Source organism: Nesoenas mayeri (genome assembly GCF_963082525.1).
Source record: "Nesoenas mayeri genome assembly, chromosome: Z".
NCBI lineage: Eukaryota > Metazoa > Chordata > Aves > Columbiformes > Columbidae > Nesoenas > Nesoenas mayeri.
This window is the reverse complement of record NC_137542.1, coordinates 13,420,767-13,436,610: the sequence shown is the minus strand read 5'-3', so window position 1 is coordinate 13,436,610 and position 15,844 is coordinate 13,420,767. Positions and strand designations below refer to the sequence as shown.

General features: G+C 43.7%; 2 protein-coding genes across 5 annotated transcripts in view; one reads left to right on the top strand and one right to left on the bottom strand.

Moving 5' to 3' along the window:
* Window positions 1-15,844, top strand: part of B4GALT1 (beta-1,4-galactosyltransferase 1) — a 202,947-nt gene that overhangs the window by 99,611 nt on the left and 87,492 nt on the right. The gene's annotated exons all lie outside the window — the stretch shown is intronic.
* ELP1 (elongator acetyltransferase complex subunit 1) overlaps window positions 2,009-15,844 on the bottom strand; it is a 33,912-nt gene continuing 20,076 nt past the window's right edge. For 3 of the 4 annotated variants that reach the window (XM_080362689.1, XM_080362690.1, XM_080362691.1), the window contains 14 exons: window positions 14,864-14,949; window positions 14,198-14,346; window positions 13,241-13,364; window positions 12,672-12,769; window positions 11,266-11,467; window positions 9,632-9,693; window positions 9,134-9,196; window positions 8,954-9,014; window positions 8,077-8,190; window positions 7,296-7,407; window positions 6,052-6,179; window positions 3,991-4,145; window positions 2,925-3,003; window positions 2,009-2,114 (listed from right to left, as the gene is read on the bottom strand). In XM_080362689.1, coding sequence (XP_080218815.1) covers window positions 2,047-2,114; window positions 2,925-3,003; window positions 3,991-4,145; window positions 6,052-6,179; window positions 7,296-7,407; window positions 8,077-8,190; window positions 8,954-9,014; window positions 9,134-9,196; window positions 9,632-9,693; window positions 11,266-11,467; window positions 12,672-12,769; window positions 13,241-13,364; window positions 14,198-14,346; window positions 14,864-14,949 — 1,501 coding nt within the window. In that variant the 3' untranslated portion in view covers window positions 2,009-2,046. Of the gene's footprint in view, window positions 2,115-2,924; window positions 3,004-3,990; window positions 4,146-5,974; window positions 6,180-7,295; window positions 7,408-8,076; window positions 8,191-8,953; window positions 9,015-9,133; window positions 9,197-9,631; window positions 9,694-11,265; window positions 11,468-12,671; window positions 12,770-13,240; window positions 13,365-14,197; window positions 14,347-14,863; window positions 14,950-15,844 lie in introns of those variants that run through there. The other variant, XM_080362692.1, reaches the window with a different exon arrangement.

Below are 15,844 nucleotides of genomic sequence, written 5' to 3'. Positions count from 1 at the left end.
CAGACTCTTGGCTGCTCCTGAAAAGCAGCTGAGGTTCAGCAACTGCAGAAGTAGGAAACAGGAGGCAGGACATCCCCCTAGAAGCTCATGGACATAGGGTGCTGCTTCCAGCTCTACCACTCCTTTGTCAAAGTTCATTCAGGAGAGAGACGGGTAGGGGAAGACAATGGAGTTCAGTGATCAGTGACCATGTGAATGATTTAGAAGACTGATCTTACATCTGGATGACAGATTTAAGTGATGTTACCTTGATGGGAGAATAGAAAAACATGTTTAAGACCAGAAGGTCTTCAGCTTTGACCATCACCGTGATAGAAAAGCAGAAGTACCTATATACATACATTAAATGAACCGCTGTGTTTAGGCACAAGCATGAGCCCTCAATAAGCTGGCAGTTTTTCTTGGGTTCTTTAAAGAGGGAATATCTCTAGACAATAGATCAGGCTATGCAAGACCTCTGCATTTTCTGGCATCAGATTTAGGAATGTCAGGAATTAGTGGTGTCAGTACTGAGACTCAGTTCCAGGGCCAGAGCCCTCCATACCCTAGAGAGGACCCCAGACTCCCTCATCACCCCTTTCTCCAGATCTGAAAGATGGCTTTTGTATTTCATCTTGGACTATGTTTTGCTACCATTTTGAAGACCCATATCTAGTAAAACACTCCTACCTTATGCACCCTTTCATGTGCTTTGCCATCTCAAGGCTTTACTCTTGGGAGAATCTCTTTGCAGTGTAATACATGACAACAGGCTTAAGCCCTCCCCACACCACCCAGCGTAGTCCACGTAACTCAGAACAGCAGGAATGAACACCACTCCAATGCTTCATGAAACACCGACAAAGGATTGTTTTATCACTCCAAACCCCCATGGCAGCATGGCACATTCAGTGCAAGCCAACATGGCCATCCAAATGTGATGGAGTTCTCGTATCACAAAAACAATGATTTGAAGCACTGGAAACATGCTGATGCTGTGCAGTAAGAACACAGCCCATTGCTATGTTGTGAGATACCTCCAACAGACACAAAGTGCCTTGTTTGTGCTGGCATTTTTCCACAGTACCTAACTGAAATAGCTGCCATTGAGTACAGCAGCTGCCAGGCCAAAATTAAAAGAGGGAGTGGTGGACTGCTACCAAAAGGTTTTCAGCCTCACCTGCAGAGCTTGTCCCCTTTCTCTGCTCCCAGGACGGCTGCTGTTACTTCTCGAGTCAGATCACAGAAGTATTCTGGGGTAAAACCTAATTCTCAGGTATGAGGTTAGATCAGTTTCCAGCTGAAGCAGTTCTGCAATAGCACAAGGCATGATCAGGGTACAGCTGCTGATCTGTCAGTGTCACAGAGCAGCATTAGCTGATCTTCTTAAAACTCAGATAATTAGGACAGTGTTACCCAGCAGTGTGTTACAATGACATTCCCCATCCTCCTGCTTTTTTTCATGTTTACCCAAGATCTCCCTGGTGTGTATGAGCACCTTTCAGGACATACCAGCTGTTGGTACTGCAGGGTTCACTCTGAGGTAACAAAATTATTCTGATGACAATGTGGTGTTACCAACATCCAGCTTCAACAGAGAAACCACCACTCATTTGTTCAGCAACTACAACAAATTGCTATTGATACAGACTTACTGGTGAGATCTCTTAAGCCAGGGTGAACAGCTTAAAATGTGACCTGTCATCATGGCAGGTACCATCCACAGGAGGGAGCGACAGCGCAAACAACACTGGTGGGGTTGCTTCATCCAGAAGGGAGGGAACAGTGGTGGGAGATGTTGGATTCAACCAGCAGCATTCTGAGCTGTACACCCTGTTACTCCCCAGCCTCACAAACCACCTCTGCAGTGGGATGCAAGTGCTTGTCCCCATTACCATGATGCCATACAGGTCACAGTCACAACTGCATCTGTGGAGGGACCCTTCACTTGCACAGACCTAAGAACAGTGTATCAGAAACACCAGGACAACAATGGTTCTATAAACATGTAATGAAATTATATTAAAAGTTACAGTTCAGAGTCCCTTGGGATTCCTTGGCTTTTAGTTATTGGAGAAGATGCAGTTTCCACTGCAGGTTTTTATTGAGTTTTGGTGGAATAAGTAATTCTGGATCTGAAAGAAAAACAGGGTAAGTGTCAGAACAGAGGGTAATAGCAATATGGTTTCTTCAGGAGCTCTCAACTACTTAGTTTTCTTTACATCAGATGACACAGAAGTCTCTTCCCCCAGCAGAACTGCTTACAGAATTAAATCTCTGGGATAAATCAAGTTCCCTCTCCATTAAGTGTTATTGTACATAATGAGAAGGCAACAATCAGTGGCAGAAAGTAGAGCTCTGTTTGTTCACCAGCAACTGGGACATCTTATACAACAGCCAGCTGGCTCTGTGTGAATAAGAGGCATCAGGTTTTCTCTGGAGCCAGCCCTGGCAAGTGTCATTAGGCAGGTGATACCTAGAGGTTTATTAGAGGATTTCTCCAGGCAATTCCAAGACTAGTAGGGGAAGAGACTGTAGGACTAGTGGGGAAGACAGCAAAGGAGCATGCTAGTCTGTAGCCTGGCCTGGCTGCCAAAGCCAGATAGAAAAAATCAGCAGGTAGGTTACCAGCAGAATTATCTAACACATTCCCTAAGAAATCAGATTTCCTATTCCCTCACAACAAACAGAGAATACACACACAGGAAGGCAGGAGCACAATCCAGACAGTACTTTCAGGTCACGAATTCAGAGGAAATAAAACCTTGTTAGGATGGCCGTTCACTTGCCACAAATTGGGAGAATGCATCATAAGGTAAAGCAAGAAACTCCCATAGCTGAATAAATGCTACAACTGTTGGCAGGTATCGGTGCTTGGCAACCCTCAAAACCCACTGATCTCACTGACATTTCACACCCACACCTAACTCAGAGCCTCAACCAACCTTGTACACCAGGAACCATCATCCTCTTCTGCTGATAGGCAGCCATAATGCTGTTGGCAGTTGAATTGGGTCCCAGGATCTGTGTGAAGAAGCAATACCCATGTTTCAATCTGCACAAAGCAAGACTAATAGCAGGGATCCTACAAAGAAAACTGCTGTTTGTCTCCAAAAGCAGAAGCAGCTGCCTGCAGGAGACCACACAAGTGACTAGGAACATGCGATCAAAGCCCAGTAATGTCTCAGAAAAATCGACACAGAGGCAGAAAGAGAGAACTGCTTTCAGACAGCTTCTCAGGACACAGAATCCTCATCCCTGCACCTACTTCATTCACAGCACTGTCATGACCTGGCAGGACTATTCTCATTACAGTGTCAGCAATATTTAAAATTTGTTTGAGAGTCTGAGCTCTCTGTCACATAGAACAGTGTTAATCTGTCCCTAGAGACTTGTTAATCAGTAGTTAGGGGGAAGATACTGGGGAATATCTTGAGTTCACCATGAATGCTCAGAAACTACCTATTATAAAGAAAGACTTTTGCTTTGGAAGGAAATTAACTGCAGTCCTTGCCATTTCTTTATTCTGCATTAAGCAGAAACTTAGAAGCCTGACATAACCCTTCTTGCAATAAACTTATGATACACTGGTTCAGACTAAACTGACAAGTCTGGTAGCGTTTCACTTCACAACACCAAGTCATAAAAGCTATGCTAACACTTCAACCATCAGGCCTAAAAAAAGAAAACAGTGTTCCTATGTTCTACAAATTCCTTAAGATAGAGCTTATGAAAAGAAGACACCACTAGGACAAGGTAACACAAGCCTTATGAGACCTCATCATGTTCAATGTGGCACTCAGTGCAAGGGACACAGCAGCCTATACCTGTTGTACACATCTAGAGTGTACTGACTTGGCAGGCACTGCACAGAATATCTGTTTGACCTCTGCAGAAAAAAAGCAGATCTGGAAATCCAGGGAAGGATTCCTGACTCTTTGCTAAAGAATGCAGCATACTGCTAAATACTTGGCATTGTACAGTAGGCAGATATTGTGGATGAGCACAGACCGGGTTGACAGAGCTCTGCTGCAGGTCTGGAGTCCAGATTTCTGGGATTGAGGTCTCCATCAACTGTAAAACCTCTTCCAGGGCTTGCTGCAGTGTCCCAGCTAGCTCATCATAACCAAACAACACGAGCTGCTTCAGAAGGATGTGTATGTCTCCTGCAGGAGGGAACAGAAGCACAAGCAATAGCAATTAACACAGGTATGCTAAATAAACAGTTGTATTTCTCTGGTATCAGGGCACAGGAATGGGAGCAGCAAATCAGAACTGGTTCTGTTCCTACCAAACTCCTACAGTGCCTGAGTACAAATGTGAGACAAATTGTCGTGGCCCTGACAAGGTCTCATTTCTCTGCTCCTAAACTTCAAATGTGGAGAGCTCACACTATCCCATGTTCTTCCAGGCACAGAGGCAGATGAACTACATCAATGTCCAACACAGATGGTCTTACGAGCCAGGTGGCTTCTCTCCATGTGTGGCAGATGCACTTGTCCTCCTCCAGCCAAACCAGCAGCAGTTAGGTACAGACTCCAAAGGAGGTAAAGGCCTGAGCTGCAGCCGGGCCAGGAACTCCTTTTAGGAAGCCCATGAGGAAGCAGAGCAGCACACTGAACATGCACAAAGTGTGGGTGCAAGGGGTCTCGTGCGTATTTTTCCCACTGTATGCAAACTGATTACAAGACAACCACTTTATTCTCTAAATATGACAACCTGGATAAGCCTACTTTGAGCTCTCTCTGCTAAAAAATCTGCCTGTATGATGATGATCTTTTGCTATTCACAGACCACTGGATGAGCCCTTCATATCAATCATTTAGCTTAAGTAAATGTGTACTAAAGAGACTGAATCACCTAGAATTACAATGTCATGTGACTTTTCATATACTGTCTGCTTCACATTACTTAATAAGCTAAATTTGTTGAAATCTTAAAATGTATTTTGAAAAATTCTGCTCATGTTTACCAAATTTGTATCTACTTAATGAAAGCAAAGCAGCTACAAACCATCAACATCATCTGCATAATAAGGCCTGTTTTGCACCTTATTGAGAAGAACAGAATTTACTCGGACAAAAAAGCACCTTCAAGGCTAGCACAAAGCTACAGAGCATCAAGAACACCTGCAAGGTAAGGCCTGTTCTGCACTTGTTGAGGTACACAGGATCCATTTGGACAGAATAACACTTTCAAGGCCAGCACAAAGTGGCTATGGACTACCAACAACATCTGCAGCTAAACAAACCAGGGCCTGTCTGAAGACAGTGAAAGAATCCAATGAGAAGCAAGAAGGCCCCAGACTCCAATATTACTACTGGACTGAATCATCACATGAGGGGTATAAAAACCAATGGATTTCTATGCTTGGCTCAGCACCACTGTGAAGGCACTCAGCTCGAGCAGACCCTGCTGCTACAGTACTCCCCTATATTATTTATTTCTACCAACTCTGATGTCCGAGAGATTGCTTGGAGAGACCTACGATGCAGACTTTGGAGCACCTTGACCACCAGGCCCCCGAAGGTGTGTAAGCAGCTTAAGGTGCAGAATCATGAACTAGCCAAGCCATATAAAGAATCGGGTGTGCACATATAACCCTTTAGTCGTAAACACATATAATTAATCCCTTACCTGTTTTCCCTTACCTTCTATGTCTCTTAGACATGAACTGTTGACCAAGTCTGGGTCTAGTCTGGATCCAGCCACACCCAGACTCCTTTCTGAAAAGGAGTTTAGAAAGCAAGGGGGTCCATTCTGAACCTCGTGACACAATGGGAGGACCTCCATCTACCCTTTCACATCTCCTGTCCTCACAGAAATCACTCTAAAACAACTCTCACCCGATCCTGCTTGGCATATTTTCTCAGTGGAGTAAGTAATGGAGTGAACCTTGCCATCAAACTCTGTTAAATTGTACTTTTGAGTGATCTAGACACTGCTCTGCAGCAAGCAGGACCCTAAATCAGTCATTTGTGACACCCCAGCATACCAATTAAGAACAAGAGGGATCATACTGCTTCAGCTGTCCTCACAAGCTGTGGAGTGGATTAAGGTCAAGTGTCCTACCCTTCACAGTCTCAACAGCACGAACATTTTCTCCTAGGGCTTCCAGAAGAGCCATATCTTCAAAAGGACTCCCCTCTTTCAAGCTGTATCTCTTGCGTTCAGCCTTGCGCCGGTTCTTTGAAGATCGCCTGAAAAGGAGGACGCTTAATTATAGTGTGCACAAAAGGATTAGCTGTTAAAGGGTACGTGTGAAGGAACATCAACAGTGCGCATGAACCTTATTACTTAACTCCTTACTCTCTGCAGTGAGAGGAGACTGCATGCAGGCTTAGGTATCTTTATGTCCATGTTTTCAATGCTACTCAACCAATATCCCTTGTGGTCTGAAACATAAGTCAGTAGTTGAGCTGTTTCTCTACTACAAAAAGGCCTTCTCTTTGTTCCAGCATTGCTCTAAGCACAGAGTAGTGTAAATTATTTGGCAGTAGTCACTATCAGGCAAACCTGAGCTCCACTTAAAACAATTTGGTGCCAGGGTCTGTGCTTGCCTCTGCACACTTTCATTTCTGCTATCTCCACAAATTGTGAACTGATACAGCTCAGCTCCTGCCCATTATCACAGGAAAGCAACTTCTAATCACAGGTCAGTACTTGTTGCATAACATCCCCAACTGATCAGCACACTCTGACATAGGTATGCTGAATGCTAAGGTTGCATTCTCTTCCTCTTTTCATGTAGGGTACAGAAAGTGCCCTAAGAAGTCCACACTTTTCCCACAACGGTATTTTTGCACTAGGGGTAGTCCCACAGACTACACTGGTCTCTAACACACCCCACGCTGCAGTTCACATTCTTAAGAGCACTCAAAAGCAACACAGACACCCACTGTGGGAAGACACTGGTATGAGATTTAGCAGCAACCCCCACCCATCAAGCACAAAACCCAGGACAAAGAGCACAAGCCATGCGCACAAGCTGTTAATGTCTGAGGAGCTCTGCCCATATTCTGCTTCCTACAGCCAGCTATTCTGGCAACATGCCCAGCACTCACAGAGCCAGCTCCCTGCCAGAGACTGTTCACAGCTCCTCTGCTGGGCACTCAGTTCCTGTTGCACTAGTAGCTTCTGGCATTTTCTGCTCTCTCCCTCTCAATAAGAGTTAAAATAACCATGAAATGCCTGTAATTAAAGCAGCTTCAAGGCACGTACAGTTGCGAGGAGGAACATGCCAAGCATGAGCAAGCTGCCCTCCCAAATGCTGATGCCCAGGGCAGCCACTACCTAATTTGGAGGCAGATACCTACGCTGATATTCTTGAATTGCTGTGTGAATATTTGCTGTTCATGTCGCTGGCTGTCACAACACTGCTGGTTTCAGAGAAAAGATCCAATTCTGGGCAATGTGGCATTTCATAATCTGCAAAACATGTTAACAACTGTCACAGTATGGAAAAAAGTCACAGTTATTCCAAGCTTCCTCTCTGGGTAATGTATGTAGCTTGTTGGAGAAGCAGCTTGGGCAGACGCATTCTACCTGCTGCTGTTTCAGAGCCTTACAGCTCTCAACTCCTCTCAGTGAGCACACAAGAAGAAACACCAATTGTTAGAACACTGCTCCTCTGCCCTCGTGGGGACTGTGACATTAAACAGCATGATCAGAGGGATGACAATCTCAGTGCAGCAAATCTGGACCAGGACAACGCATTCTGTTTTCAGAAAACTTCCCTGAGCCTGTGTGAGCTGGCAGGGGAATGCGTTTAGAGGGTACTTGGCATGCCAAGCACTGTCTGATCCAGCCAGGCTGGCATGGTGGAGACAATGCTGTGTTACTTTGAAATGCTTTCAGGTGCATTTTCATCGCACATGACAGCACTGAAAATAAAGCTCTTTTTACGGAATGAGCAAGGTCAAATAATCACAGCCCAAGTATGGTCTGAGGAAAGGGTGAGAAGAATGCCGTTCTACTGTTGTAGATACCACTAGAGCTAGAAGAGAACACAGCACCATCATGGCAAGTGGTAACCGCAAGGAAAAGGTGATCACAGTTATGTATGCAGGATAAAGTCACATGCATTTCAATACCAACCCTGCAGGCTCTCACAAGCCTTCTGCTTCAGCTCTCGGACCACTTGCAGGCGACTCCTATGGTGAAGAAATGCTGTCTTCTGAGAATCTAGGAAGATCAGCTGACTTTTCTGAGCTGCTCAATAAGAAAATCAGAACATAAGCATTTGTGCAGAAGACCCAGAAAAGCATTTTTTACACAAGAACTTTGAAGGAGTAAAGTCCTTCAACAAGCTCAGAAGTCAGGTGCCAAGCACACAACAGGGCTCAAGTGGAAAGAAATTCCAAGCTTATAACAGAGGAGACCACCAAACAAGATGCACTTGAATGCAGAGTGAATTAACCTGCCAGACAACCATTCTGTGGAAAAAGAGTCTGTTTCTGATAACTGGAAAAGCAGAAAGCTCTGTGGCCACTTCTCTCTACATGAATTAGGTTCCAAAGGAAAAACAACCAATAGTAACCAACCATGCTTCTTGGATAGAAGGGATAATACATCTCTTAAATCATATTTTTCAAAAACTACTAATAAAAGCTTATAGCATAGCCAGCCATTTTCTTAAGTCCACAGCTCGGCTGCCACATGTGCTCTGGAGCAAGGACTCTCCTGCTTGTTCATGGACATGCAGACATAGACCCCTTTGCAGTTTGTGACTGTGAGGTGTGGAAAAACTCAAAAGGAGCTTGGCTGAGCTAAAAAGAGCCCACGAGACTGCAGGGCTTCAAGCTGCATTGAGTAGAGCCAAATGCAGCTAACTGGACAGCACCAGTTGGGCAGAACCAAAGTATCCTTCCATACAGTTTCCAGTACTGGAGTGCTGTGACTTCCCACAGAACCAGTAAGGACCTTCTTCAGCCTCTATAGCACAGAGAAGTCTCAGATTCTTGCACAGATTCACCTTCCAGAATAGCAGGTTTAAAGTTGGTCTCCAAGATATCCAGTCTACCGTACTTGTGAATCTGGATCAGAGAAAGTAAACAAGGTATTATTTAAGGACCTAATCCAGATCCCATCCCTCTGGTTCTTGCACTCTAAAGAAATATTTCCACTCCGTTTTTTGTGCTCTAAAATGTCTTACCAGCCTTAAAGCCTCTTCCCAGAGAGACCCTTCTAAGACCAGGAGAACAGCCTCTTCATAGTCCTAGAAGGAAAGAGCAATCATGTGCTGTTACTGATGCTAGTTATGCACCTTCACGTAGCACGTAGCACACTTTGAAGTGCTGAGATTAAAAAACGAACAAACACAAACTATGTTACTTCTCCTATGCCGAGGGGAAATCCCTCTGGAACTCTGTCTTCCTTACTCCAGTCCTCATGCTTCAGCTCTCTGAGACAAAAGGTTTTTCTGTCAAAGCAGAGACAGCTTCATAAGCGGAAAAGCTCAGCATTCATCCTCGCCATGCTTACTGCATCACCTTGACCTGCTCTGCCCTTTCCAAGAGAGCCCATGGCACAGACTGGTTTGCTGTCAGCCTGCATGGAGTCACATGTGGCCCAGGAGAACAGACAAAACACAGATGGAATATCTCTCTGAGAGGATATTACTGTAGCACAGACAGGAATGTGGTTACATTACCTGAGTGTACTGCTCCAGGAGTATGGCTGCCTCTGCATGCCTTCTCTGTTCAACTAGTTTTCCTGGAAGAAAAGGTGGAGTTCAGCTTTCCAGAAGTAGCTGGATTTTGTATCACAAAATTACTAAGTAGAGGACAATCCCACTCACTGAGGCAACTTCTACCTGCTCACACACTTTACTCAGGCTGCCTCGTAAAAAAAAGGGCTGCCTGATGTCAAGGATTCATTAATGTGCAACACTATTAGCCAGTTGCTTGTGAAATTGCTGGTGCACATCCTTCAAGGCCAGCTGGAAGAGGTTTTGCTCCCCATCTGAGACAGAAATAGTGAAGTGTCTCTTAAGTGGAAGGGGCCAGGATGTAAAAATGAAATCTCTCTTGAAAACTTCAGTGTATTGGCACCTTGCAATCTGCAGGGAACACTTCGCTGCCTACTCTGTAGTACTGACAGCAACCACCAAGCTTGTAGGATTCAAGGCTTCTAGTCCCCTAAAAGTCAGAACCAGATTTGGCATGGGTTAGTATGCTAGGATGCAATGTGAGAGAGCAAGTGCCATATAAAACCAGGGGGAAAAAAAAAAAAGAAAAAAAAAAAGGATAAAAAAAGGAAAGAAGAAAGGAAAGAGGAAAGGAAAAGGAAGAGGAAAGAGGACAGGAAAGGAAAGAGGAAAGGAAAGAGGAAAGAGGAAAGAAAAGAGGAAAGGAAAGAGGAAAAGTGAAAAAGGAAAAGTGAAAAAAGGGAAAGGGAAGATTACCCAAGAAAAGCAAACTCATCCAAGACAGCTCATGTCTTCTCATTATGCTAAATTACAGTTCTGATTTCAGAGGGGCACCAGAAAAAGTATCAAAGGCAAGACACAAAGGATCCAAATCACACTAAGTGACGAGAAAATACTGGAATATTCAGCTCTGGGAGATGACACTGGCAGCAGCCATATTGCCACTGTGTAAGTGGGCCCTTCATAAACTCTGCCTCAAAGTAAGGCAGAAGTCGGGATGATGCTCCCTTTCTCTTGTTGAAATATAGGCCAGGTCCACAACACATCTCACACAGGCAGTCTGATGTGCACTACTGAGCACAAACTCTAAGACCAGCTACCTTTTTCTCCTGCAGCAGGGCAGCACATAGCTTCACAAGTACCAGTTGGTCCCAGCTGCCAGCAGGCTTTAAGGAGAGAACATGAAGCCACAGCTCTGAATTATCCAATAGCCTTTAAGGTCTGTGACTAGGCATGGTATTTAAGTCAATGATGTCTAGAGGCCTCAGTCATGTCAGATACTTCAAAGGATCTCCATTCCCTGAGGTTAACCAAGGATGCAATTTGGAATAGCAGTTCAGCAACTGTTTGCAAGGAAAAAGTGCAAGAAGCTATCAGCATGGGGCAGCCAAGGTCACAGTTAGCTTGGCAACTCCTGGATGCCTACCAGCTCAGCTCCACCATGTTTTGGTTCCTTTGAGAAACAAACATGATGTGCAATCACACAAACCCTCGGGAAACATGGGATCTTTGCTCTCCCTTTAAGAAAAATGCTGCCGAAGACTGAGGTTTTCCCTAAATTTTAGGAAAAATCAAAATGAACCAAAAATAACAGCAGCCAGTTTTATTCTGCACACTTTCATCTCCTCAAGGCCTACCTGTCATGCTTCGTGCCAGGCTGGACAGCTTGTCCTTTGTGTAACCAAGCCGTGATGCCATGCACAGGGCTTGCTGCCAGCTGCCACAGTTCTGAAAAGCATCAAGTGCTTTTGCAAAGATGCCAGCACGAGCAAATATCAATGCAGCCTGTTCATATAGCTGCTTCTGAATCAAGTACTCCCCATATGCATCACTGATATCCTGCAAGAAAGGGACAAAAGAGAAATTAGAAATCAACTGTAGCACCAGTAGCAGTCCTTCATTAGTAAAAATTAAGTGCCCATCAACAAAGCCTTATTTCCCCATCCCCCAAGGAACTTCCCGGCACAATGTTCCTACCCTATTTCAAACTTTATATCAAGCCAAGGGCTGATGATTAGCACATGGAGACATTTCACAGAACTGAAGCAAGAGACACAGGGAGGTACCTAGCTCTGCTAGCCAAAGGCTGGGTAAACTACATCTTGCAGGAAATCAGCTCCTTCTTCACCACTCAAGAGTGCTGTTTGTTAGAATGTCTCCCTGAACCACCTTACTCCAGGAGTCAAAACACCAGCACAAGGGAGGATGCAAGCCCTGCAACTCTATAAGCACAGGCTGCTGCAATTCAGTATTCTGAGCTTAACTACGGTATTCAAAGCGTACAATCTCCATCAATAAGTGGAGGGTGGATTTGACTGGAAGAATACAGAAGGAATAAAGAAAGACTCCCAATGAGCCAGAGTCAGCAACAGACCTCCTTCCTGAGGAAAGAGTCCTTTCTGCTCTCACTGTGTTGCAAACAGAGTCTCTGTATTTCGCCTCTTACTTATTCATCTACTTCTTTTACAAAGAATTCTGTGTTGTATATTCACAATATCTAAATTAAATTATATTAAATGTGTTCATTTACATTTTACCTCTGCCTTGGACAAGCTAAAGCTCTTCAGTAATATCAAAACCAGATACTACATGCTAGAAACCAGCACATCTACAAGTAACCCAAGCTCTCTAGCACTCGGCAGAATAGTTTAACAAAGTGTCCCCACATACTCTGCAAATGCCAGACAGAAAGCTGATATCACAAAGGTAAAGACAGGAAGAAAAATCTGTGATAACAAGAGTTCTCCAGCACATCACAAGATAGTGCAGCAGAAACCAGACTCCAGGTGCTCTGCTAATCATGGGATCAAAGAAATCACAGCCACTCTTTCAATGACCAGACCTTGCAGTGTCAGTGCCACGTCATTCCTGTTGTTATCTCAGAGGAGGGTCTCAGACAACACAGGAATAGCAGTGACCTGCAGAACCTGAACACAAGCAGCTGTTGTGTCATTCCCGCCCCCACTGAAGGTGCTGAGGATGTGCAAACACATGTGGGAAAGAATAAAAAACTTGTGCACTGCAGTGTCACATGCTTACACACCTTGTATTCCTGAGTGCTAGAGGGGTACAGCTTCAAGGCTTCACAATACAGATTCTGATCCTTCACCAAGTTCAGAAATTCAGAGAAGTGTTCAGGACCTGTAGAAATAATTTATTTTTCATAGCAATAAGAGAAAGCACATGGCTCTCATGGCTCCCAGCCAGTCTGGGTTCATTGCATTAAGAAGCAATGTGTTGCTTCATTAAGAAGCAAGGTGTTTTGGGTGGAAGAGCACAAAAGCACCTGCTCTACTAATATAAAATCAAGGTGTTAACTTCCTTGATGTTTACTCAATTTTTGGCAGCAATATTAACTGGGAACAAGCCACCTACAACAGGCACAAAACAAGACATGCTTCGTGATCACAGAGCAGTGAACATTCTCATCCCTCTCTCCCTAAGACAAGCTACACTACAAAAAACATGTAGCAGAAGTTCACCATACACTACCAAAAGAGAAGACAACCTTGTGCAATTCTCTTTAGCTTTTCCACCCCAAAGGCTCTCCAAAATGGAAATGTTCCACTGCAGAATTTCTCCTTGGAAATGTTGCATGTGCAGGACACCTACCACATTTGCTGAGGTGCGCAAGAGCTTTTGTGTATCTCTTCAAGTGTCTGTCTATTGTATATCGCTGATAATTAGTTTCCATTTTCTGGAGGGTATTTAAGAAGGGCAAGTATTCTTTTGGGTCCTGCAAAGAATAATGAAAACTGCAGTTGAGCTAACCTGCTAAGACATATGCCCACATCTCCACCAACAGACAGTCTCATATTTGAAATTGTACAATAATACACTAAAAATATTTTTTTAATGTAAGTCGTATTAAATAATTAATTACGTCTATGTACTCTTGCTAGGAATGACTAACTTAAATTACCAGGCCTCTTTCCACATGGACTCCAGCAGTGGCTAAAGGCTGGTGACATTTAAAATTCAAGGTTATGTATCATATCAAATATTGTTTTCTATTAGCTATTATCATGTATAAATTTGCAGCTGTAAAGCTGACCAACTTCCCCACACCAAAGGTCATAAAACCTGTTAACATGAACAGGGTGTTTTAATTGATGGACAGCAGGCTGTGCTGTAACATTAGGAAACTCTGAAGCCCCCCCATTCAGAGATTTCAAATTAAACCTGCTTGAAGATACACATTATTGTCGTGGCCACCACCAAACAAGCAAGAATCAAGAGTACAGAACTGGGAACATAAGGCATGCAGTGATAACACTTCAGATCACAGTCCCTCCCATCCCCAGAGCTACTTTGCCATGCTACTCTAGAAAAGCCAGGTTTCACCTTCAGTACAAGCAAGTTTCCAAAGATGTACTCAAGAAGCGCTGGGGAATGCAGAGACATTCCACCTTCCCAATATCACCCCAAGCACATGCAGGACTTCTGAGCAATGGGGATCCTGCTTGGGTAGAGAGCTATGACTAACAAAACGTGTGTGATACGCAGACTAAAAAGAACCTTTCGGAAAGAAAAAAAAATAGTTCCTTGGCTGGAACTATAAGCCAAGACCTTTTGAGACTTTTCTGCCACCATGATGACTAAATCAAAGTCATACGTCCCCAGGGAATAATCATACAATTCATTGACATCCACAAGGAAAAGCAGGTACTTCAGTGCTTCTTCTGCACTCACAGCTTTGACATCTGGAGTAACGCTTTCTGTAACAAGATAAAGCAGAATATGATCAGTTACACCATCAGCAGTGAGACCCCACTCTGAGCAAGATGCATTATCAGACATATCCTTGACACCAGGCAGGGATCAAACTAACAGCATGCTCTCTCTTGCCAGAGTGATTTCTTTGTCTTTTCTGGGCAACTTCAAGGATCAACCCAAGTACAGTAACTTGCTAAGTGTGCAACAGTGACAAGTCTGAAGTATCAGCACAGAATAAAAGCAAAGTTTGCCCATTTGAGATACTAGGATCCAGAATGGGAACCTCTGGGAGAATGGGACATACCTACATACAAGGATGAGCCAAGGGCACGCACAGCAGTGTATCTTAGCTGATACACTGCTGTTCCATTAGCATACAGCTAGTTTAAAGTACATTTCTGTTTTCTGGCTAACTCCATGAACAAACACCTTAAAATAATTTTCAGGGTGAACTATGTTAACAATTACAGCTCCTGCAAACCACACATTTTCAAAACTTTTGAGTTTGTGATACAACACCTCGAAGATCATGAACCTTCTGGAGAGCAATTTCCAGTTCTGGAGGACTCTTCTTCACATGTGCTGTCAGTATCGATAGGCAGTATCTGAAGAAAACAGGAACAGTAAATGAAAAAGCAAGAAGGCAGAAACATTGCTTTCTTCCTATTTTAGCACAGTTCATGCAGGTTCTAGTTTACATTTTAGTAAAACAAACCCCCATCTACTCTTTTTAAAGGAAGGCAGCAAAATGTGAAGAGAACAGAATATACCAGAAAGGTTTTTCTACTCAGCACGTCTGCCCAAACATGTCATAAGACCAGAGGTGTGTTTTGAGTTGAATGAGTTTCCTTACCATGCCAGCCAGTGTAATGGAGAGAGAACATTCTCTCTGAAAGCTCAGATAGCTGGACACAGTTTTCCTGATCAAATTTAGCAGGAAAATGGTCTTTTTTATAAAAGGAAAGCTTTCTAGGAGGTTATTTCCACTTCCATAAATTCCACAGGTACTATTTCAAACCAGCTTTCCTAGTTAAGGGGATGCTTTGTTTTCCAAAACCTTTTGCGGAAAAGTATCTAAATTTTCAGGGTTCAGCAGCAACCCACCATCTGTTGCTCCTCTATCCACTGTTTCACATATAAGCTGCCAATGGTTTAACACTGCTTCACTAACCACTGTTACTATCCTATTTTCCCAGTCTTTATCATTGCCTGGTGTTTATTCATCCAAAGAGGATGGTTACTGAAAAGGTAATAATTCAGAAATATGCAACTGAAGGTTTACAAAAGTAATTCAGTCTCAAATGGAACAGCTGAGATCTTTCCAAAAGGCCAGCTGATCCTAAAAGCCAGCATCTCCCTGAGATTACAATCCTTCTTGTGCCTCTCTGTCCCCTATGCCATACAGGTTGTTCCTTAATTGAGTGTATTTCTTAAGCCCTTACAAGCACCATGCATCTATTACTTAAATTCTTGTGCTAAGAAGCTGCTTTGCTATCTGCA